Raw genomic sequence first — 22479 nt, forward strand, 5'->3', positions numbered from 1 at the left:
GCCAGGGGTGGGACAGACGTGGTCACAGTAAACCCAGGCCACCTGGGAGTTGGGTTTGCTGTCCTTTTTAGGGCAGCCACAGAAAACACACCCCAACCACTCCCACCTGTCACCCCTCGGCCCCAGGAAAGACTCGAGGCAGCGGGTTTGGCAGTAGAGTTTATTCAGAGCAGGTGCAGGCGGGCCCCCCAGGGCTGGGCGGCCAGGGGAGGCTGGGTGGGCGAGGCTCCGAGCATCCCGGGTGGGGGCAGGGGCTCCTCTAGATCAGCTCCTGTGACACGGAAGGCCAGGGCCTCAGGGCGCTGCCTGGCCTCCGAGGACCCCGGGGGGCAGCGGTTGGAGCCATGGCCAGGAGTGGGTGTCCTAGCTGTGTGGCCTGGGCCTCAGTTTCTCTACCTGCAAAGCGGGGTAATAGTCCCAACCTCTCGGGGCCGTTGAGACAGAGGGGGTCGTGTAGCTGACGTGTTAGCACAGTGGGGGACCCGGGGAGCCCGAGAAGGGGCCCACAGGGCCTGTGCCCAACCCCCCTCCCCCCAGCAGGACCCTGCTGGATGGAAACGGGGAACGAGGGCCAGCCTCCTCCCCTCCCCGGCCCAGCCCTGCCCTACCCTTCCAGCCTCCAGGGTCCCCTCCTGGCAGCCTGATGTCACCACCCCGGAGGCCCAGGAACTAGAGCGAGCCGGGGCTCCCCTCAGGCCGGGACTCGGGTGGGGCTCAGACCGGGGCAAAGGCTTACCTCCCGATAGAACAGGACAGAGTGAGGGGCTGCAGGACAGGTGCCCAGACCGCACTCTCAGCCCAGCCTCTGTGACCAGAGGAGGAGCTGGCCCAGAACAGACAGCTGACGGCCTCGACCCCCAGGCAGCCCCTCACGGCTCGGCCCGCTGTCTGGACCTCGGCTCTGTCTGCCCCAGACAGCCCCACCGCCCCTCAGACCCCAAACTCCTCTTCCAGGCGTGATGGGAAGGCCTGGTGGACGGAGCCCCAGCCTCAGAGTCAGGGCAGGACCTCACCGCCTAGGGCAGCAAGTTCACGCAGGTCACTGTGGAGAAGAGAAGACGGTGACACGGGGAGATGGGTGCCAGGAGAGAGGCCTCCCCGGGGCCCGGACACTCACGGTCCTTGGAGAGCAGCTGCACGCCCACTGCTGACAGCCCGTGCTCCAGGGCCTTTACGAGGAACCTGTCCATGGCTTTTTCGTTGTGTTCCACCATCCGGCCTGCGAGGAAGGGTTGCCGCTGGCTGGGGGGGCACAGGAGGAGACTGGAGCCACAGACACTCTCCCTGCCCTGTCCTGTGCCCCTTCCTGCCCTACCCCGTCCCCCTCCCTGTCCTGTCCCTTTCCCTGCCTGTCCCACCCATCCCATCCACCTCCGAGCCCTCTCCTGCCCCCTCTCTGGGCTGGGACAGGGCAGAGGTAAAGAGTCCCCCCGTGGGCTCACTATAAAGTTTCAGGACACTGTGGGCCTTCCCTCCTTTGCGGAAGACAACGTTCATGATGGCATACGTCTTGCAGTCCGTCGCCACCACAGTGACCTCTTTGCCTCCTGGGAAATGAACCAAACACAGGCCTGCCAGGCTCTGGGTGGGGACCTCCCACGGGCCACGCCCCTGGGCGCACCCCCGCCTTGTGAAGGACACACACACACGGGTGGGCAGGGAACCCCGCTGACCAGGACAGGGAGACGCCCGATCAACATTGTCAGGGATTTCAGAGAGGAGGTCCTGGCAGCTGAGGCCAGAGGCTGGGGGCTGGAGACGGCGGCTGGGGGGCTTCCATGCGGGCTTTGCACTGAGCCTCGCGCCGAGGGCTCCGGGCCGGGTGACCGGGAGCGCCCCACGGAGGCCAGGTCCCCACGGGAAGACCCTCGGTGCCCAGTGTGGCGGAGCAAGGGCCACATGTGGCGGGACACAGCGTCCCCACCTGGTCCAGTCCACAGGGAAGGCACGGCTGGAGGACCCCAGCCTGCTGGGCACCATGCTGACCTCCAGGCTGAGCGGAGTGAGGGCAGGGAGCGAGGACAGGGCCCCCCGCAGGCAGCTCGCCTTACCCGACTCCATAGGAAGCTTGAACTTCCCGGGGGCGTCCCCCTTCACAGCCTGGCTCTTCTCCTTCACACAGCGGCTCACGCTGCAAAGAGCAGACGCCTGCCAGCCCAGCAGCCTCCAGCCCCGCCACGCCATTGCTCTGGGCCAGGGGCAGCCCCGAGACCACCCGGGAGCCCCCAGCCACCCGGCCGGGCAGGAGGAGACTGCCCTCTGGGAACAAACTTCTCCTGCAGCGAAAGTGTGCCCACCTCTGAGGCTCAGACTAGGGGTCCTCGGAGGGGCCAGAGACACCTCCCCAGCCCGTACACGTGCTGGGGAGGTGGCCAGGCCGGGGGCGTGCGAGCCTGCAGGCAGCATGGGCTCGTCCACAGTGCCTGGGCTGGGGCAGCCTCGCGGGGACGCCCCGACACCCGGCAGGGAGGGGTCCCGGGCGGTGGGGCTAGAGGCCGAGCCCCAGCCCGCACTGGCCCTGAGGCTGCAGGTCACCTCATCAACCGTCTTAGAGAATGACGGCCCCGGGACTCCTGCTCTGCTCTGCGGACCCCTCGTCTGGGAAGGGTTGTACCCCCAGTGTCCTTCTACCCAAAACCCACCCTCATCCCAGCAGGGTGACCGCGTGGCACAGGGGAGGGAGGCGCCACTCACTGGTCAGACACGGAGGCCAGGGCCAGGTGTGGCCCCTCCTGCTCCACCATTACGGCCCCCATCTTCTTCGTCCGGGGCGAGCCCTGGGGCTCCAGGTTGGGAGCGAAGGCAATCTCGTACCAGTACCTGAAAACTGGGGGGACGGAGAGCTGGAGGGGGGCTGCCCCGGGGGAGCCGCAGCCCGGATCAAGGGCCACCCCCGACCACAGGGCAGGACAGTGGTCCGGGAAATCCCGGGGCCCCGCACGCTGCGGAGCTGGCAGGGGCTCCAGAGGCAGCAGGCCCTGCAGGGTCTCCCAGGCACGCCGGGGCGGGCCTGTCCCCCACGGCAGGCGCCCTGACCCGGCCACCTGGGCAAAGTCGAAGTCCTTCAGGCTCAAGTCCTCCACACCGGCCGCCAGCGCCACGAACAGCCCCAGCAGGGCTGCGAGCACCTCGCCCCTCATGTCTGGGAGGCGGGGGCTGGGGCCAGCTCCCCAAAGCCGCAGGACATGGGCCTCGGCACCAGTCCAGGCTTATACCCTTCCCTGTGGGCGTCGGGGAAGGCACAGGCTGGCTTCATTACGCGGTCTGGCAGCTCGCGGCTGCCCACCAGCCGGCGGGGTCAGGCCCGAGGGGGACCCGCCCACGGGGCGCGGGTGTCGCCCAGGCTCCCTCCTGTGTTCATTCGCCTGATCCGCTCGCCTGCAGGCTGGGCCCAGGCCGCCCAGGTGCTCAGACCACGTCCCGTGGCCAGCGGGGCCTCCAGGGCCCCCAGGCTCCAGGGTGAGGGGATGGTGACATGAAAGGGCACGAGGTGCCCTGGGAAGCACTTTGGGAATGTGTGCTGAGGGAGTTCGGCGGGCAGGGCCCCTCACAGCAGCAGGACCCAGCAGGAGCCCTCAGCAGCACCCAGGTGGCTGGCTTGGGGCGCAGTACACGGCCCACCTGGGAGCCCCGGGCATGCTCAGGACGCGGGCGCGTGCCCCCCAGGGCCTGCCAGCTGAGCAGGCACGGGCCCGGTCAGCGGGGCAGGACCAAGGACATGGGTGCCCACGCGACGCTGACGCTGTGTAGCCCAGCCCACCCCGGGCTGCGGGCAGCGAGGAGCGGGCCAGGACGTCCTGACGCCTCCAGCCCTGCTGGCCGACTGAGTCCTTTGAAGAAGCCACACGCTCAGCAATTGGCCAATCAGCAGCAACCTGCCGACCAGACAGCGGCCAAAGGCAGCCCCACCTGCTGGTACCCGCTTTTCACCCACAGGATCGTTCCCCCAGGCGGGGACAGCGTCTCCCCATCTTACGGGTGAAGAGCTTCACCGGCAGAGGGCGGAAGGCACTCGTCCGAGTCCACGCAGCAGACACGCGGCGGCTCTTGTAATCCCAGCTGCCCTCTTTGCCCTTGACCCCACCCCACCTCCAAGTGCCACAGCCATCCTCACAGGCAGACAGGCCGGGTGAGGGCTTCCCAGCACACAGCAGACAGTAGCCAAGCCAGAGGGGTGGGGGAGAGACAGAGGAACAGAGACAGAGAGAGAGATAGACACAGAGAGGCAGAGACAGAGAGACCGAGAGAGAATACGAGGGGGGCAGGGTGGGAGAGCTGCACACGGAATGCAGAAATGACTCCTGGGGTCCCTGCTCCAAGGAGAGCTGAGAGGTTGTGCCCCTGCAGATGGAGCAGGGCCTCACGGTGCTCGACTCAACCCACCTCCTCATGGCAGAAGCTCCAGGGCAGCTGGTTTCACCTCTGTTGACCCCGCCACCTCCACCTGTCACCCCTCGGCCCCAGGAAAGACTCGAGGAAGCGGGTTTGGCAGTAGAGTTTATTCAGAGCAGGTGCAGGCGGGCCCCCCAGGGCTGGGCGGCCAGGGGAGGCTGGGTGGGCGGAGCTCCGAGCATCCCGGATGGGGGCAGGGGCTCCTCTAGATCAGCTCCTGTGACACAGAAGGCCAGGGCCTCAGGGTGCCGCCCGGCCTCCGAGGACCCCAGGGGGCAGCGGTTGGAGCCACGGCCAGGAGTGGGTGTCCTAGCTGTGTGACCTGGGCCTCAGTTTCTCTACCTGCAAAGTGGGGTGATAGTCCCAACCTCTTGGGGCCGTTGAGACAGAGGAGGTCGTGCAGCTGACGTGTTAGCACAGTGGGGGACCCGGGGAGCCCGAGAAGGGGCCCACAGGGCCTGCGCCCACCCCACCGCCCCCAGCAGGACCCTGCTGGATGGAAACGGGGGACGAGGGCCAGCCTCCTCCCCTCCCTGGCCCAGCCCTGCCCTCCCCCCCGCCCCAGCCTCCAGGGTCCCCTTCTGGCAGCCTGGTGTCACCACCCCGGAGGCCTAGGGGCTCCCCTCAGGCCGGGACTCGGGCGGGGCTCAGCGCAGACGGGGGCAAAGGCTCGCCTCCTTCAGGAGCTTGGCACACCTCCCTGTGGGACGGGACAGTGTGAGGGACTGCGGGACAGGTGCCCGGACCCCACCCTGGGGGCCCCTAGCCCAGCACCCACCCCAAGGTCTGGGGCTCACCGTGCCGGGCCACCAGGTACAGCCCCGTGTCTGCGGTCAACTCCCGGAACTTCCAGAAGCCTGGTTCATACTCGCCCTCAAGGCTCCGAGCTGTGGGAGCACAGGGGCCTGGGCTGGGCGGTCCCCAGGAGGACCACAGCGGCCCCGCACCCCCCAGGGGCAGCTTACTGAAATACTTGAGCACGTGGAACTCCTTGTCCCGCCAGTGGAGGGACACCCTCAGGATGGCGAACTGTTCGTAGTCTGTGTCTATCACCTGGATCTCCCTGTGGCCTGTGCAAGCAAGTGGGAGAGACAGGCCTGGGCGGACCGGGCACCCTCGGGGTGGGCGGACCTCAGAGGCCAGGGTCGGCAGGGCCGGATTCCATCCTCTCGCCACCCAGCCGGGACCCTCTCGGGATGCCAGGGTGGGGTAGGGGAGGACTAGAGCGGCCCTGGCAGGATGACCAGTCTCTTGATGGGAGAACGGGCGTCTGGGGCACGAGGAGGAGTGCAGGGAACAGCATGAGGAACAGCATGGCCAAGCATAGCCGGTGCGCAGGGCCAGAGGGCTGTGAGTGCCGCAACAAGGAAACGGCTCTTACCAGGAAAAACAAATCTCCCCGAAACATTTACTTCTGAGCTCACTATTTGTTCAGTCTCACAACTTCCTGAGCTGAGAGGCAGGAAAGTGCTCATTAGGAAAACGCCAGCCTGCATTCCTTCTGCTGGGCACACTTCCAGGGCGGGGGGTGTTGGGGGGGGTGGGTGCGTGTCTTCAGGAAGGGCTCTGGCAGTGTGTCCGTCCCCAGGAGAGCCTGGAGCAGGACAAGGAGGGCAGAGGCACAGGATGGGACCGTGCCAGCCTCTCACCCAAGGATTCTGTGACCTCCAGAGAGCCACCTACCCCTAAGTGCATTTTCCTTTCTTGTAAACAGATGGGGCTTCATTAAGACCCCGTGCTTTTATTTGGGAGAAGATGCAGCTCTAGGAGCCTGGGGGTCTGGTCTCAGGGGAGGGTCAAGATAGACACAGGGAGGCCTGGTCCACCCAAGTGACAATGAAGTCCGCATCCACAGCTGCAGCCGGTGCAGCCGGGCTATGCCCAGGCCCCTTACCTATTATACGCAGCCTTCACGGTCAGCTCCTCCCCAGTCAAGGTCAGGAACAAGGCCTCCAGCCTCTTTGGGGTCTGCAGTGCCAGGTTTTGGCTGGAGGCCACCCCAACTTCCCGCCAGAACCCTGCAATCTAGAGAAAGGGGCCGGAGCCAAGCCCGTCTCGGGCAGACGGACAGAGACCCCACCCCTGGGCCCCAGGAGGCAGACCCCTCTCCCCGGACCTCCCAGGCAGGGATCTGGCAGGCTCTGAAGCAGCAAGTCGTCGGCCTTCTGAGGGGTCCCTTGGGGGGCGACAGGGCGAGCCCCTCCCCGCACAGGCCTGTCTGCAGTTGCCACAGGGCTGGATCTCAGTCTCCAAGGGGAACCAGCCTCGCTGCCGCCTGTCCTCGGGGACGGGACGCCAGGGGCACTGGTGGTTAGAGCCTGAGAGAGGGGGGCTGGAGAGGGCCAGCCGAATGTGGCAGCCGCCGGGGAGCGCTGGCCAGCAGCGCTGCCCCCGCGGAAGAGGCCCGGCTCTGCCCGACCAGGCTGGGGGACCGAGCGCCTGCCGCAGAAACGGCCACCCGGAGCCCAGGCCTTCCATCTGAAACTTTTGAAAACTGATCATTTTTGCAAGAGAAACGAATCCATGTCCGACATTTGTCACTTCTGAGCCTGCTGATGTGCTCCTGGCCCAGCAGCCGACACAGAGCCGGCGAAGAAGGAACTTGGGCAAAGAAGCATCGGGTTGGAAACCAAAGCCCGCGGCCGAGGTCTCCGCACCAGGAAAGCCTCCTCTGGCTCCTACACTGTGCGGGGTCAGAGGGTACAGGGGGGACCCCACACCCTGGAGACCCCAGAGGACCAGCCGGCCGGGCTGAGGACACAGGCCTGCCCACAGGAGGCCCTGAGGGAGGGCGCCGCCCCTGCCCAGCCCTGGGCACTTGCCTCACACCCACTCGCTAGGAGAGGAGAGACCAGGCGGGGCTGAGCTCAGACACCCCACCACCTGCCCTCACAGGGCTGGCCTGGGTGAGTCCTGGGGCCCCGACGCAGCTGCCCAGCATCAGCTGGGGCGCAGGCGGGGCCTGGAGTAGCTGCACACGCGGGCCCAGAAAGAAAGCCACCTTCTGCAGGTCCAGGTCCTGCGCGGTCATTTCCACCTGCAGCAGGATAATGCCCAGGACGGCGCTCAGCAGCCCGGCCTCCATCGAGGGTCTGTGCTCCCCGCTCCTGTGGCCCCCGCACCCGGGTTTATATCGGGAGGGAGAGCTGGCAGGTGGCGCAATCACCCAAGAGTGTCCTCGGCGAACTTGGCCTCCAAATGCTCAGGGGGCGTGCATCCGGCCCCGTGACACCCACAGCCCCGGGGAGGGGCTGGGGGTGTGGCCTGTACTAGAGCAGCCGGCGCCACCCCCTGCCTGGCCTGGGGCTGATGGTGGACACTGCGGCGGGGCCCACCTGGGGGCTAAGAGCAGGACAAGGCCCCCCCTCCACCTGCACGGGGGTGACCCAGGACCGCATCTCCCACCCCGGGGGCGCTGACGGGATGGATACACCAAGCCCAGACCCCCAGGGGCTCAGAGCTCCGCACGCACACCCGGGCCCTCCTCCCAGGACACATGGTGGTTTTCAGGCTCTTTCTGATGGCTCTTGGGACAAGTGGGCGTACGCTCCACGGGCCTGGACCGCAGAGCCGAGTGGGGGGTCCTCCCCCGGGTGGGGGAAACGATGGCGGGGGGTGCGAAGCTTGCGTGGGAAAGGTCGTTCCCTGCAGAGGGAGCAGCGCCTGAAAGGCACAGAGGCCCAGTGGGAGGGGAGGGCCCACGGGAGGCGGCAGTGGGGCGCGGTGGGGTCGCACCAGCCCCGCGAGCCTCTGCAGGCGCCAGGGAGCCAGCAGCGGCTCCGCCTCCTTCTTGTGCCGGGGGCCTCCCCCACCCGGACAGGACCCACCCCACCCCATGCGTCCACACCGCACAGCGCAGTGGGGCCCGCAGCCCAGAAGGCCGGCCCCGGGGACACCCTGTCCGGCTTGCGCTCCACGGCCCATGAGCCGCCAGCGTCCACCTCCTCCCCTCCAGGCCCCAGGCCCCCGACCGCCCCCAAAGCGTTTCTCCTGGGCTCAGGACCAGATGACAAGCACGTCAAGGTGAAGATGGAGTCAGGCTTCCTGGGCACCAGCCCCGGCCCTCCAGCTGTGTAACCCGGGCGAGCTGCTCTGCCTCAGTTTCCCCACCCATCATGACAGTGAAGCAGAGCAGCAGGGGTTAGGTGCCCAAGAGGGGTTCCAGGGCGCCCAAAGCAACCACTACCCAGATCAGCACCCCTGGTCCCTGGCCGGTGGGGGGCAGCCTTCCCACCTTCGAGGCTAAAAAAGTCCACCCGGGAACGGCTCCAGGCTTGGTCAGCTAAAAGGGGAGGCCTGCTCACCAGTGGCAGGGGTACTGGCCAGCTTGACCCCGGACGCAGCACTACCTCCAACAAAGCCTGTGGGGTTGGGTCACAGGTATGGGGGTCAAGCTAGGACAGGGCAGCCCAGAGACCAGGGGGGCCATCCAACAAGCAGGAGCAGCAGGGGCCCCCGAGGAGGCTGAGCGCCGGCTGACCCAGCCCCAGGCTGAGCCCAGAACCGGGCTGAGGAGCCAGGGCCCCCCCGGGGGCTCGGCCAGGCAGGAGAGGGAGGGCAGGAAGTGTGGGGGACACCCACTGTCTCGGGGTGGCCAGGGCCAGGATGAGGACAGATGCACTCAGGGCTAATGGCTTCCAGCTCCGGCCCCGCGAGGGCTGCAAGACGCCGGCGAGCAATGAAGCGGGACGTCCAGCGCCCTCCTGCCCCACCGCAGGCCTGGCCCTTTGAAGTGTGTGCACCGGACAGAACTGAACGCTCTGAGCTCCACTGGGCACGACGTCGGGGCGGGAGCGGCAACGGTCCCCGGGCGGGGGGCTCCCCTGGTCCCACACCTCGTGGGGGGTCAGCACAGAGCCCAGGCCCTGGAACCTGGCCACCGGCCCTGGATCCCAGCCTGGCCTCTTGCTAGGCAAGTGGCCGTCCTCTCTGTGCCTCAGTTTCCTCATCTGGGCCCAGGGGTCCATCAAGGAGCGCTCAGGCGGGGCCGGAGGGTGGGGCTCGGACTGCACTGGCCATGACCGTGACCCATTCCCAAGCCTCACAGAGGCTCACATGACTTGCCCAAGGCCACGGTCACACCAATACCAAGAGGGAAACCCCAACAAGCGCCACCCCGCAGCCCCCCTGCCTCCGGGCCTGTGGAGGGGAATCTGTGCACCTCGAGGAGAGCCAGCCGCAGGGCTGGGCTGCACAGGGCACCTCGGTTTCCCCACAGGTGCCATGAACCCACGGGGGCTGGGCGGGGGCACCGGACGCTGCCTGTGGTTGCCGCCCCCACAGGTGCCATGAACCCACGGGGGCTGGGCGGGGGGCACCGGACGCTGCCTGTGGTTGCCGCCCCCACAGGTGCCATGAACCCACGGGGGCTGGGCGGGGGCACCGGACGCTGCCTGTGGTTGCCGCCCCCACAGGTGCCACCCTTGGCTGGCGCCTCCTGCCCTCAGCCAGGAGCCCAGCAGCCAGAGTCCCCGTCCTCAGCTCCCGAGCCTCCCTGCCTCAGTGGCCTCAGGAGCCCGGGTCAAAGCAGGGCCCGCTGTGCCCTCCCTGACGGTCTCTCCAAAGAGGCGAGGGGCCTCAAAACTGCAGAATCTGTTTATTGAGTGCCAGGGGGAGGCCCAAGGAGCTGCCTGCGGAGCACAGGGGATGGGGAGGCCAGGAGGGCCTTGGGTCCAGACGCCTCCGGGTGACAAGGCCTGTTGCTCCGGTTCCCCCTGCACAGACAGGAAAGGTCTGGTCACTCCTGGAACACCCCGAGCTGCCCCCCTCATGCAGCAGGGCCCCCCAATTTACTCATCACCAGAAAGGCCAGTGCGAGTGGATCCTGCCGCCAAAACTTCTGCAAATGTGGAAACGCACCCCCAGTGCCGCCCCCGCCCCCCGAGGGCCCAGGCTGGAGGCCGCCCAAGCACCAGCGCCGCCCCTGCCCCGGGCTCCTGGGGACCCAGCCACTCTCCCCAGGGCCTCGCTCACTCCCTGGTTAGCAGTGAGGGGCTGGCGTGGCAAGAAAGCCCCAGAATGGCCACTAAACCATGCCGGACCCAACAGACTCAGCACCTGAGAGAGGGTCCACATGGGGCACTTTACTCCGAAAGCTGCTTTTTCTAAGATAATCCTGGAGGGTGGGGCACAGAGCAGGAAGACAGGTTCACACCTTCCGCAGCTAGAACCTTCCTGAGGGTGATGTGACACGATCCCTAACCGCCCTCCTCGCACCCAGTGACATTGCTGAAACAAGCTCCCATGTGACAGGACACAGGGCTGGGGTCCTGGGCAGGGTCATCCAGACCCGCAGAAAGACGCAGCAGCCCCGGCGTCCCCAGGCCGGCCAGGAGAGCAGATGCGGTGAAGGCCTGTGAAGGCCGGAGGGGCACTGCCCGCGGGCCACTCAGGAAGCCCCCACCGAGCGACATCTGATCCTGCCAGGAGAGGCTGCAGGGGCGCCTCCCAATGCTGGCGACTGTCACGTCGCGTCCCTTATTTATTGTTTTACATAGGCTCCCAAATTCTTCACGATGAACACGGGTGAGGGGCCCGATGGTTTCCTGGTGTCCACTTTGGGAGAAGGTGTCCCCAAGAGCCCACCTGCATCCGTGTCCCAAGGGCTCCCGGGGACCCAGCCCTGTGATAGCAGCAACCCAGAAGGCTGCCTCGTGGGACCCTCAGGAAGCGAACGAGGACAGGGGATTCCAAGGCAGGACCCAGTGTCCCAGGGGTAAGCCAGGGGCTACGGGGACACAGAATGTACTGGGTTGGACCGTCTCCCCACAAATTCAAGTCCACTTGGAACTCTGAAAGTGATCTTATTTGGAAATAAGGTCTTTGCAGATGTAATTAGTTCAGGATCTCGAGATGAGATAACCCTAGATTTAGGGTGGGCCCTACATCCAATGACTGATGTCCTTATAAGAAGAGGGAAATCTGGCCAGGTAACAACGGACGCAGAGGTGGGAGTGATGGGTCTACAGGTCAAGGAACACCAAGGATTACCAGCACCACTAGAAGCTGGAAGAGGCCGGGATTCTCCCCTACGGCCTCCAGACGGAACCAGCCCTGCCCACAACCTGATTCTGGACCTCTGGCCTCTAGACTGTGAGAGAGTAAATTTCTGTTGTTTTAAGCCACCCAGTTTGTGGTAGTTTGTTATGGCAGCCCTAGGTAATCAGGAGAGGCTCCCTGGAAGAGGCGATGTGTCAGCTGAGGCCTGGCGCACACAGGTGAGTGTCCAGGCAGAACAATGGATGTTGGCGGGGGTCTGCACCTGCAGACCTCAGAAGGTGAGAGGGCAAGAGGCATGGCGAGAAGGGGCAGCCCACATGCACAGGCCCTGGAGAACGGCAGGGAGGAGTTACCCTGGCCCCCACCTGGGAAGGGCCACGGTGGGTCTCCCGAGCTGTCAGGGTGCTTCCTTGCCCCCGAGGAGCACGCATCTGTAGAAAGGCAGAGGGTCTGTGAGAGGCTGGGCTGGCTGGGAATGCCCACTTGCTCCTGGGACCTGCCCGGGACAGCCCCCCACAGAGCGTGGGGCCCCCGGCCCCCGACTGCCCCAAACATCTCCCTCATGTGTGTTACGGGGAAGGGCGGGGTGTGAAGAAGAGTGGCTGGAACGGCTGCCAACCCATCCTTAGAAGAGAAGGCCACCTCCTGCCTGTACCTCCCAGGACTCCGGAAAGGGGGCGGGGCAGGGCTTGGTGGGGCGGGGTTTCCCACAGGGCGGGGCTCGGCGGTACCTGACTTGGGCAGCGTGACCACCATGTCATCCGGCAGCCCCACCGTCGGGTAGAAGTCCTGGAAGGCCTTCAAGGCCTGGGGGCTCGCTTCCTGGGTCCGGCCTGGGGCCGAACAGGGGTCCCTGTGAACCCCTGTGGCTCACAGAGGTGAGAGAGAAGGGCAGATGAGGGTCTCCTGGCCTCACTGCACTTTCTTGAAGGCTGACAACAGGTCCGCCACCCGAGGTTGGGCAGGTTGTGCACTGCATGAAAGTGCCTGCCTGGCCAAGGGACCGGCAGGGACGGGCAGCTGCCCAGAGGAGTGCCCTTTCCTAATGCACACGGCGGCATCTGGGAGGTTGGGGCGGCCTCGCTGTTCTCCGGGACCAGGTTCCCCTGGGCCCACCCCCTTCAGGCATCCTTACCTGCAGCTCCCAATGCCAGCCTCCAGCCCTCACCCCAGCCTCTCTCCTTGGGGACCCCCCCCCGGTTCACTGTACCAAGCCCCCCAGAAATGAAAGCAAAATAGTATCTCAGCCCCCGCTCAGGGTGTGAGGCAGTGGGCCAAGCAGGGGAGGGTGGGTCCCCAGCCAGAGAGAGGCATGAGCTTTGGCCTGAGTGCCCAGCCCTTGGAGGCCCCTCCAGTCAATCCCTACCCAACCAACGTGCTGTGGGGTTCGACCACCCCCACCTTGACCTGGTCCCTGCAGACCCAGACCTGGGAGTGTGTGATGAGGGGGGGCAGGAGAAGAGATGGGGACAGGGCCTGAAAAGGCAGCCAGGTGAGGAGGGGAGTTGGTGGGGTGCACCGGGACCCTGGGCCACAAGGACGCAGATTTGTCTGAAGCCACACAGCCGGGGGTCTCCGGAGTGTCCATCTCTTGGGTCTGGGTCCCTGTTCTCCCACTCACCTGGGGCAGGTCTCATGGCCACTGTGAGCCTCAGTTCTCCCAACCGTGAAGTGGGTCGGTAATTACCCACACACATGATTGTTTCAGGATTAAATGGAGAGGGGCTCTAAAGGGTGTGCGGGCCCAAGGCACCGAACAACTGCTCCATGGAAGGCAGTAGGTACTATTATCACGTCGTCGCTATTGTTTCCAGTGAGGGCTCAGCCCGGACCCCCACCCGCGTGGCACAGCTCGGAGGCCTCCGATACCTTTTTGGCATCAAAATCTGGCTGTGCCAGGACCTCAGCCTGTGCCGAGGTCGCTCAGAGCAGCGCCAGGACGCAGCTCAGCAGGGGGGCCTCCATCCCCAGGCCAGTCCTCTGGCCCCTGGCGCCCGCCGGCCCAGCTTGGCAGCCCAGCCCGGCAGTGGGGCTCGGCCGATGAGCAGCTTGGGGAGCGAAAGGCACCTTGGCTCCGCAAACTCCAGGCCCTCTTTGCTCACTGTCTGGCACGATCGCTCGAGTGTCCGCACCTGCTCCGGGAGTCGTTTCCTGGAGGCTCCAGAGAGCCTGGCCCTCACCTGCCTCGTGTCCCGGCCACCTCCATGACCGCGGCTCGGCTGGTTGGGTTGCCCCCACCAGCGAGCTCCCCTCAGAGCCCCCAGAGTCCCCACCTCTCGCCTCCTCGCACGGGAGTGGAGCCACCACTGGCCAGGCCTCCGGACCTCATCTTGGGGTGACAGAGGTGACGTCAGAGGCCTGAGCACCCCTCACTTCCAGACCCCCAGCTGGGCCTCCAGCAGCCCAAGAGGAGGGTGGGTCTGGGCTGCCACTTAGGGTGGATTAGGGTGTCCGGCCACCTTATCCCTGGTTGCATAAGCGTGTGGACCAGAGTGTCGCCCGGGGGGCTCCACGGGCTGGAGGGGGCTCAAGCTGCCGAGGCCTCTCCAGGTGACCTCTCATGTCCACTCAGACAGAGGGCCCCAGAGACACTCTGAGGAACAGCGTGTGACCTCGGGACACACCACCCAGAGGCCTCGGGTCAGAGGCAGCGGTGCCCAGGGAAGGCCAGCACTGCGCTCTGGAGTGGAAGTGGGTTCAGAGTCAGAGGAAGACCCCATCGGCCAGCGGGGAGGGAGGGGCAGAGCCGAGGGCTCCCTCTCGCAGCCTCCACTGGGTTTCAGGCCACGCCAGCTCTCAGTCAGGTCCCAGAGTCATCAGACAGTATGCAGTGAAAGCCTTCCCGTGAAAATATTTACAAAACACACATCTATCTGATAAAGGACTTAAATCCTGAACCTGTAGAGAACTCTCAAGACTCAATTAAAAAAAATTTTTTTTTTAAAAACAGACAAAAGATTTGAAAAGATTCCCAGACAGAAAGCAAACCCACGCAGAGAGGCTCACGGGCGTTTGTCCTAAGGAGATGCAGCTACACACCAGCAGGATGGCGATTCTGTTTCTAAATCAAGGCTGTCACCACTGGGATGGGGAAAACGAGAGGGTGCAACACCCTGGGAAATGGTTTAGCAGATTCTTATGAAGGTAAACATTCATTACCATACGGCTCGACACTCGCACGCCTAGGTATTTACCCAAGAGAAATGAGACACACACAAAACCTGCCGGTGGCTGGTCATGTGATTTTACTGACAATCCCTAAAAAATGGAAATGACCTAATGCCGTTCGCGGGGCCCGATGAACAACCTGCAGACCCCTCCGGGGACCCGTCTGAGTCTCAGAGGTGCAGGGCAACCTCCCAGGCTGTGGAGAACCTGCCACCGGTGTGTCCCCGGCCGTGGTTTGGGGACTCTCCATCACGAGTCTTCGACGCCCGGTCATCTCCTGGCCTCCCCACTCACCCTCACCCCCCAAGTCCACCCTCCACAAAGTGGTCGGAGCAAAGCCTGTAAAGCATCGATCTGATGCGTCCCTGCTTGAGATGCTCCTGAGTCATCATGGCCCTGAGCACAGAACCCGCACGCAGCCCAGCCCTGTGCCCACCCCTGTGCCCACCCCTGTGCCCAGCCCAGCTCCCCAGCGGCCAGCCCAGCCCTGTGCCCAGCCCTGTGCCCAGCCCAGCCCTGTGCCCACCCCTGTGCCCAGCCCTGTGCCCAGCCCAGCTCCCCAGCGGCCAGCCCAGCCCTGTGCCCAGCCCAGCTCCCCAGCGGCCAACCCAGCCCTGTGCCCAGCCCTGTGCCCAGCCCTGTGCCCAGCCCAGCTCCCCAGCGGCCAACCCAGCCCTGTGCCCAGCCCAGCTCCCCAGTGGGCAGCCCAGCCCTGTGCCCAGCCCTGTGCCCAGCCCAGCCCCCCAGCGGGCAGCCCAGCCCTGTGCCCAGCCCTGTGCCCAGCCCTGTGCCCAGCCCAGCTCCCCAGCGGCCAGCCCAGCCCTGTGCCCAGCCCAGCTCCCCAGCGGCCAGCCCAGCCCTGTGCCCAGCCCAGCTCCCCAGCGGGCAGCCCAGCCCTGTGCCCAGCCCAGCTCCCCAGCGGCCAGCCCAGCCCTGTGCCCAGCCCAGCTCCCCAGCGGCCAGCCCAGCCCTGTGCCCAGCCCAGCTCCCCAGCGGCCAGCCCAGCCCTGTGCCCAGCCCAGCTCCCCAGCGGCCAGCCCAGCCCTGTGCCCAGCCCAGCTCCCCAGCGGCCAGCCCAGCCCTGTGCCCAGCCCAGCTCCCCAGCGGGCAGCCCAGCCAGCCCCCGCCCCACCCCAGGCCTCTTGCTTGCACCCTCCCACCCAGCGGCCCTCTGGAGGTCCCATCCAGCCCCCTCACCGGAGCCCCCTGCTCCCTGGGCTACTTTTCACCCTCTGCATCCTCCAAGCAGCCTTCCTCAAACCCCAGCCTTCACCTGCCAGTCGTTTTTCTGGTGGCTTTAGCATCATCCGAATTCTCTGCTGTGTTTATTTGTTGTCTGCTCTCCCGCACACACTGTAAACCCCGTGACAACAGGAGCTGTACCAGCCTGCTGGCAGCCTGTTGGTGTCTGTTTCCCCAGCCTGGAGCGCAGGGCCTGGCGGTGGAAGGGGCTAGTTAATGCTTGTGAATGAACAGGGGCCAAGTCGCTTTGGCCCGCAGGTCTGCTAAACTGGGATCTTCACAGCACACATTTGCTGCCGGGGCAGGGTTTGTGTGGCCACATCTGGCCTGCGTGGTCCGTGGGTGCAGCTGGCACTGCAGGCCCAGAGAGCAGCGGGTCAGTGGGAGCCCCGCACCCCTCCCCGCAGTGCAGGGGCACCGCTGCCAGGGCCTCCATCGCTTCCTGCCGGCCTCAGCTCCCTGGAGGAGACTAGGAGGAGGGCACAGGAGGCTTGCGGGGGCTCAGGACGTGGACGGGGGCACTGGCAGGAGAGGTGTGGGCAGTGGTCAGACCAGAGCTGGCAAGGCTCTGGACCCAAGCACAGCAGGTGCAGTCCCAGCAATGGCCACAGGGCAGCAGCAAAGGGACCCTGCTTGCCGGGCTGGCAGAAGGGCTTACATGGGGCTTCGTGCCTGCTGGGGCTGGGGAGGGGTCCCCGGGAAGGAAGGTCACCTTATATTGAAGTGGGGTCCGTTGCAGGGTTTCCAAGCTTCAAAACTGCTACCAATGAATGGATAAACAAACAGGGTCTATCCACACGTCAGAAAGTTGTCCGTATGAGAAGGAACAGGATGAACCGTGAAGACAGGGTGCTGGGTGAGAGACCAGGCCCCAAAGGCCATGTGGTGTAGGAACCCCCCTGTATGCAAAGTGCAGAGAGGCAAGTGCATGGAGACAGAAAGGAGATTAGTGGTTACCAGGTCCTGGGGCAGTGGGGAGCAGCTGTTTAATGGGCACAGGCTCTCCCTTTGGGTCAGGGAAATGTTCTAGAGTTGATGGTGGTGATGGTTGCCCAACTCTATGAATGCACTAAACCCCACTGAATTGTACACTTATATGGGTGAACTATACAGTCCCTGAATTAAATGTCAATAAGGCTGCTGGAAATAAAGCCCACTGCCAACTGCTATTCCACTTTTCATTGAGGACGGAAGTTGTGATGCTGCCAATGCCAAAGACTTAATTTCAGGAAAAAAAAAAAAGTACACGTGACGCCCTCCACCCCACCCCACCCTGTTCCAGCTCAGGTCACAAGGGCCAGCAAAGCGGACAAACCCAGGGGCCAGGGCCTCAGGCACAGATAGCCCACGAGGGGCAGGGGTGACTCCCCACGCCCTCCATAGAAGAGGCCCAGGGCACCAGAGGGCAGGGGCTGAAGGACGACTGCCTAGGAGGCAGGAACCAGAGCCCCTCCCAGCACTCTTCGCTGGGGAGGTTGGACTGACAGGGTGGACGCCAGGCCAGCAAGGGCCCCTCAGGGCAGGAGCTGCACTCAGGGCACTGGCAACGGTCAGCCTGGTGCTGGCATAAGGGGTGAGCTGGGATTGACCTGGCTGCCTCGCGCCTCCCCGCTGCCCGCCCCCTCCCCTCCCCCTCCCCTCCCCTCCCCCTCCCCTCCCCCCTCCCCTCCCCCTCCTCCTCCCCCTCCTCCCCCTCCTCCCCCTCCCCAGCAGCCCGCAGCCTGCTGTGAAGACTGGCGGGCGCTAGGGGGCGCTCCTGGGGGCTGAGCCTCGTGGGAAGCTGGTGGGGACGCCGCTGGTCGGAGCTCAGTGCCCCCCGCGTGGCCTCGGACCCAAGGCTCCCCTGGACGTTCCTGTTGGTTCCTGCTCAGCGCCTGGAGCGGCCCCAGTTCCCGCCACTCGGTTCTCCAGCCTCCCGCTAATCCGGGAGCCTGACATCCCTCCTGTGACCCGCCCTGGCTCCAGTTGTCCAGGGCTGCCGTCGTCCCCCCAGGCCGGGCCCTGTCCCCCTGACGTGGGGCCCAGCTCAAAGCCAGATGTCGGCTTCCTGGCACGGCTGGGCCACTTCTCGGTCCCAGCCCTCCGCCCTCAGAGGAGGACCTTCAGGCCGTGCCTCACTCCACCCTGCTGACCACGGAGGGACCCAACCTGAACGCACGGCGTCAAGGACCCCCGTCCCCTGCCCTGCTGGGCTCAGCCAGGGAGCCCGACGGGAGATGGGGAGGAGGGGGATCGAGGCCACCAGGTGCTGGCCGAGCCCCCCACCCTCAGGTCACTGGTCTCGCGGCTTGGGGAGCCTCATCCACACGGTTCTCCTCTGAATTCTGGATGCTGCCCTCCCCTCCACCCTTACGCCTGGGGACCGTCAGCTCTGCTGCTCTGGGCTCCCCTACGCCCCACCCATGTGTGGATAGATCGTTTCTTTGTAAACAAACTCCCCGCTTTCTCCTAATTAGAGTCTGCCTCCTTGTCCCTGCAGGAAATGGGTCAGGGCTGAACAGATGCTGGAAAAGCAACTTGTTCCAGGGATGACCCTAAAAAATAAACCACATTATCATAAAGACACCAGTTCTCCCTGAATCATCATCTATACATTTTTTAGAATTCCAAGTTTTAAAAAATTTCAACCAGAAAAAAAATTTTTTTTTCTAATTTCATATGAAAAAGTAAACATGGAATAAAAACTTAAAAAATTCTACAAAGGAAAAATAAACCCAGGCAACTAGTTCTACAAGACATTGAAACCTGTTATAAAATCATGAGCAGTAAGAGCATGATTGTAAATAAAATAACAGAAGAATCTAGAAAAATGGGAAGAGACACAAATGACAGGGGAATTCAGCATACGATGAAGGACATGTTTCCATCTGTGGAGAAAAGCTTGAATACGCAGTCAACAAAACTGTCACCACTAGGGACCATTTAGAAAATACATACGTAGCTAGATCACCACCTCACTCCTAACATCAAAATAAATTCCAGATGGATCAGATTTCCACATAAAAATGAAATTTAACAGTGCTGGTAGGAAAAAAAATTTTTAATTTGGTATGGACCAAGTCTACGAAAATCAGAAAAGGTAAACCTGATAAAGATTAACCAGTTTTCTATAGGAATATTTAGAACTTCTTTTTTAATAACAAAAAAGATGAAAAACATAAAAGACCGATTACAACAGTGGAAATAAATGAAGACCACCCAAATGAGAACAGGTAGGCATCCCCTGTGGTTGTTTAGGGGGCATATTTGTCTTTCTCCAGTTGGTCCTGAGTTGAAGATGCGGACAGAAATTATTGTTCGTTATCGTTCAAGTCCTGGCCATTTGGGCCAATCGTCACAGGGCACGTGTCCAGCTGCCCGTGATTCTCGGAAGCACCTTGGGTGGGGTCGGGCGAGGTGCCTGCCCTCCTGTTGGAGAAGGGTCTTGGGGCACAGATGAGTGAAGCTGGCCAAGGTCGGGGAAGTGGTGTGTTTGCACATGACTTGGGTTCCATTTCTGTGGAGAAAAGCTGAGCTGTGAGGAATGGGAGGCCCAGCCAGGCAGGGGAGGGGTCATGCCTGCACCTCGTTAGTGAGCAGGGCCCCTTGGTGGGGGTGGGAGGTCCAGGTCTGGAGCCAGAGAGCTGCAGCATTCTCGGAGGCATGGGGTGGTTTCCCTCTGGACCCTCAGGCCTCTCCTTTATGTGAAAATTAATAAAGGGAACCCTCACTAAACTGCAGTCAGGAGGCCAGAAGGGGGAGCTCTCACACCCTACCATGCAGCCTCAATTGCAGACCCAGCAGGAAGGTTACTGCTTTCTACCCAGCAGGAGGAAGGAAGATTTTCTCCCAGCCCAGCAACAGCCCAGCCAATGAGAGACCATCACAGTTCAGCCAATGAAAAGTCACTATACTGCGAACTCCCAGTTTCCTCCAATGGACATTTTGTTTAGAACAGCCCCTCTCAACTCCCTCTTCTCCTCTATAAAAGAGTTTCCTCTCCTTTGTTCTCTGCACTTGCTGTGGTTTGCCCTAGATTGCTTGTCCTGAATTGCAGTTCTTTACTGTTCCCGAATAAACCCATGTTGCTGTTTTATTAAGGCCAAGGGAGATTATTTTGAAATGTTGAGCCAGTATCTCTTTATTGGCTACATTGTTTTTTTTTTTAATTTTTTTTTGACATGAACCATTTTTAAAGTCTTTATTGAATTTGTTACAATATTACATCTGTTTTATGTTTTGGTTTTTTGGCCCTGAGGCACGTGGGATCTTAGCTCCCTGACCAGGGATCGAACCCGCACCCCCTGCATTGGAAGGTGAAGTCTTAACCACTGGACCTCCAGGGAAGTCCCAGGATACATCATTTTTACAAAAGTTTGACAGGCAACAAAATGCAGAATTTAAAATATTCGTACAAAACAGAATTAAGAGTAACATGACAACTCTAAATTGTGTGATGGTTCCAAACATGGATCTTATGCCTGAAGGTGGCCAACTGAACAAATCAAAGGACCACAGACAGGCAGGTGAGACTTGCAACTATGCCTGCTTCTATGCAGTTGAGTTTCCACTTTTTTTTTTTTTCTGGCCGTGCCACGTGTCTTGTGGGATCTTATTTCCCTGACTAGGGATTGAACCTGGGCTCCCTGGCAGTGAAAGCACTGAATCCTAACCACTGGACCTCCAGGGAATTCCCGAGTTTCCACTTTTCTGGTCATTTTTCATTGGTACTTAACTCTGACCCAAGGGAACAAGGCTCTCCCCATGGAGGGAAATCTGCAGTCAAATACGCCTCCTGGAAGTTCCCACTTAGGCAGCCATGAAGGTTTAGTAAAGTGGATCAATGGAAGGCCTCCGTTTTGTTATGAGGAGGAAATAGAACAGTAAATACAGAAGGAGCACACTCAAACTGAAAGAATTTCCTGAGTATGTTGGGAAGAAACAGCACAGAAATAAACGTGAAGCGATAGCTGATGAGCTCTGAAAAAAGAGCAAAACTTCAATTAAATACTATTAAACAATACTATTTACTATTAAAAATAGTATTGTTATCTCAAAAGAACTGTTTGGAACCAATTATATTATGAAAAATACAGCCTGTAAGTTTGCAAATTCAGAGAGTGTAGATAAGAACCCAGAGTCAGTTAATAGTTCAGATGAAATAAACACTGTGAATCCTGAACCGTCTAACGCTTCCCAAAAGGCAAGTAAAAGATTAATTTGTCACGGGATCATGATAAGGCTGTTTCCAAAAGGCCATAATCAAAAGAAGAGGTTTCCCCCTTTCACAAGGGTTTGGGAAATGTGGACAAGGGTGTTGTCTTCCCATGAAAGAGAGAGAGAAGCAGCAACAGTGAGAAAAGGGCGTACAGGCCTGGTCCAGACATCTTGGGAAAGCCGTCTGGTCAGATGTCACCTGCTTTAATTCCTGGAAATCTTTACTTTCAGGTCACCAGATGGTATGCAGCTCCAGTCAGGGGTTGGTGCTTTTTCAGATGTGATGCATGAATCCAAGTGTCTGCTCCTTGGAGCTTGGTGGCACATGGATAGGTTAGCGATACCTGGGCGGGGCTTCTTCCTGAAGATGGAGCATTTGGCAGGAACGCTTCTGCAAGGTTCAGCCTGGTCTGAAATGTATCGGTTGTGCCCTTTCCCTGAGAAGTGCAGAGGCCCAGGCCCCAGCCCGCTGACCTATTCGTAAGTCAAAAGAGCTGTTGAAGAAAATGGTAAACTTCAACAACTCAGTCCACCTTCAGATTATGGAGCCAAGAAGAAATGAATGGTACAAAAAGGGAATTTGGGAAAGGCAATGGTTTTTTTTGTGTGTGTTTTGGTTTTTGGTTTTTTTGGCTGCGTCGTCTTAGTTGCGGCACGCGGGATCTTTGTTGAGGCATGCAGGATCGTTTTTGTTGCGGCGCGTGGGCACTTCGTTGGGGCGCGTGGGCTTCTCTCTAGCTGTGGTGTGCAGGTTTTCTCTCTCTAGTTGTGGCCCATGGGCTCTGCAGTTTGCGGCATGTGAGCTCTGTAGTTGTGGCACGGGGGCTTAGTTGTCCTGTGGCATGTGGGATCTTAGTTCCCCGCCCAGGGCTCAAACCCGCTTCCCCTGCGTTGGCAGGCGGATTCCTTACCACTGCCCACCAGGGAACTCCCAAGGCAAAAGATTCTGAAGCAAAAGAATATTTCATATGTCAGTAGAATTTCCACACTGTCTCTTCAACACAAGAGAAGATGAAACGGCTTTCTGAGTTCATGTATTCTAAGACTTCCAAAGCTGATCTACAGGAGTCTGTAGGTGGCTTGCCTGAGAAACTAAATACTAAGATTATCAAAGCATCAGCCAAGGGTGGAAAATAGCTGCCAGTCAGTCCTAATGACTCTGTACTAAGATAGCATTGCACCCTCTGTTTAGGCTTGAAAGCCAATTTCCTCAAGTGACTTCAACAGTAAATTGTTGACCCACTTCGTGGTGATACTTCCAAAGACACACACTAACAAGTAGCAACTTTGGGTTTAACTGGAGTAGAAGTGAACCAGCCACACCTTGTCACAGAGGCAGTGGTGACTTCGATCACACTGCACCTGGTGAAATCGCCCTGCCCCCCTCCAGCCCACCCTGAGGGCGCCCCGGGCACTTCTCTCCAGAGCCCTGGGAAGGAGCAGGCGCTGGCAACGGCTGCACCCTATGTCTCTTCATCACCC

General features: G+C 61.5%; 2 protein-coding genes across 5 annotated transcripts; both read right to left on the reverse strand.

Annotated features, from left to right (window-relative positions):
- Positions 1 to 936: 936 nt before the first annotated feature.
- On the reverse strand, positions 937 to 2265 carry LCN8 (lipocalin 8). Its single transcript, XM_082400652.1, has 4 exons — positions 2052 to 2265; positions 1443 to 1547; positions 1118 to 1219; positions 937 to 1042 (listed from the first exon to the last, which is right to left on the reverse strand). Exons 1-4 carry the CDS (start codon positions 2182 to 2184, stop codon positions 1017 to 1019), a joined length of 366 nt encoding a protein of 121 aa, XP_082256778.1. The 5' UTR covers positions 2185 to 2265; the 3' UTR covers positions 937 to 1016.
- A 2219-nt stretch (positions 2266 to 4484) lies between these two features.
- On the reverse strand, positions 4485 to 7603 carry LOC309632940 (epididymal-specific lipocalin-8-like). 4 transcript variants are annotated; one of them, XM_082401022.1, is made up of 6 exons: positions 7394 to 7603; positions 6287 to 6417; positions 5774 to 5844; positions 5358 to 5462; positions 5190 to 5279; positions 4485 to 4609 (listed from the first exon to the last, which is right to left on the reverse strand). In XM_082401022.1, exons 1-6 carry the CDS (start codon positions 7475 to 7477, stop codon positions 4503 to 4505), a joined length of 588 nt encoding a protein of 195 aa, XP_082257148.1. In that variant the 5' UTR covers positions 7478 to 7603; the 3' UTR covers positions 4485 to 4502. The 4 variants fall into 4 exon arrangements, with proteins under 4 accessions (XP_082257148.1, XP_082257147.1, XP_082257146.1 ...); XM_082401021.1 differs by adding an exon at positions 5067 to 5092 and having other exon boundaries at positions 5190 to 5462; XM_082401020.1 differs by adding an exon at positions 5067 to 5092 and having other exon boundaries at positions 4485 to 4734; positions 5190 to 5462.
- Positions 7604 to 22479: the final 14876 nt, after the last annotated feature.

Source organism: Balaenoptera borealis, assembly GCF_965194805.1.
Source record: "Balaenoptera borealis genome assembly, chromosome: 8".
NCBI classification, from domain to species: Eukaryota; Metazoa; Chordata; class Mammalia; order Artiodactyla; family Balaenopteridae; genus Balaenoptera; species Balaenoptera borealis.

Excerpts from the sequence above, each read along its gene's own strand:
- LCN8 (XM_082400652.1), bottom strand. The coding sequence starts at position 2,184 with ATGGCGTGGCGGGGCTGGAGGCTGCTGGGCTGGCAGGCGTCTGCTCTT. Across the intron at positions 1,548-2,051 it reads CAAGCTTCCTATGGAGTCGG|GAGGCAAAGAGGTCACTGTG; the intron begins GTAAGGCGAGCT and ends TTCATTTCCCAG. Across the intron at positions 1,220-1,442 it reads CAGTGTCCTGAAACTTTATA|GCCGGATGGTGGAACACAAC; the intron begins GTGAGCCCACGG and ends CCTTCCTCGCAG.
- LOC309632940 (XM_082401019.1), bottom strand. The coding sequence starts at position 7,477 with ATGGAGGCCGGGCTGCTGAGCGCCGTCCTGGGCATTATCCTGCTGCAG. Across the intron at positions 5,845-6,286 it reads GTGAAGGCTGCGTATAATAG|CTCAGGAAGTTGTGAGACTG; the intron begins GTAAGGGGCCTG and ends CCTGCCTCTCAG. Across the intron at positions 5,463-5,773 it reads GGGGAGATTTGTTTTTCCTG|GCCACAGGGAGATCCAGGTG; the intron begins GTAAGAGCCGTT and ends TTGCTTGCACAG.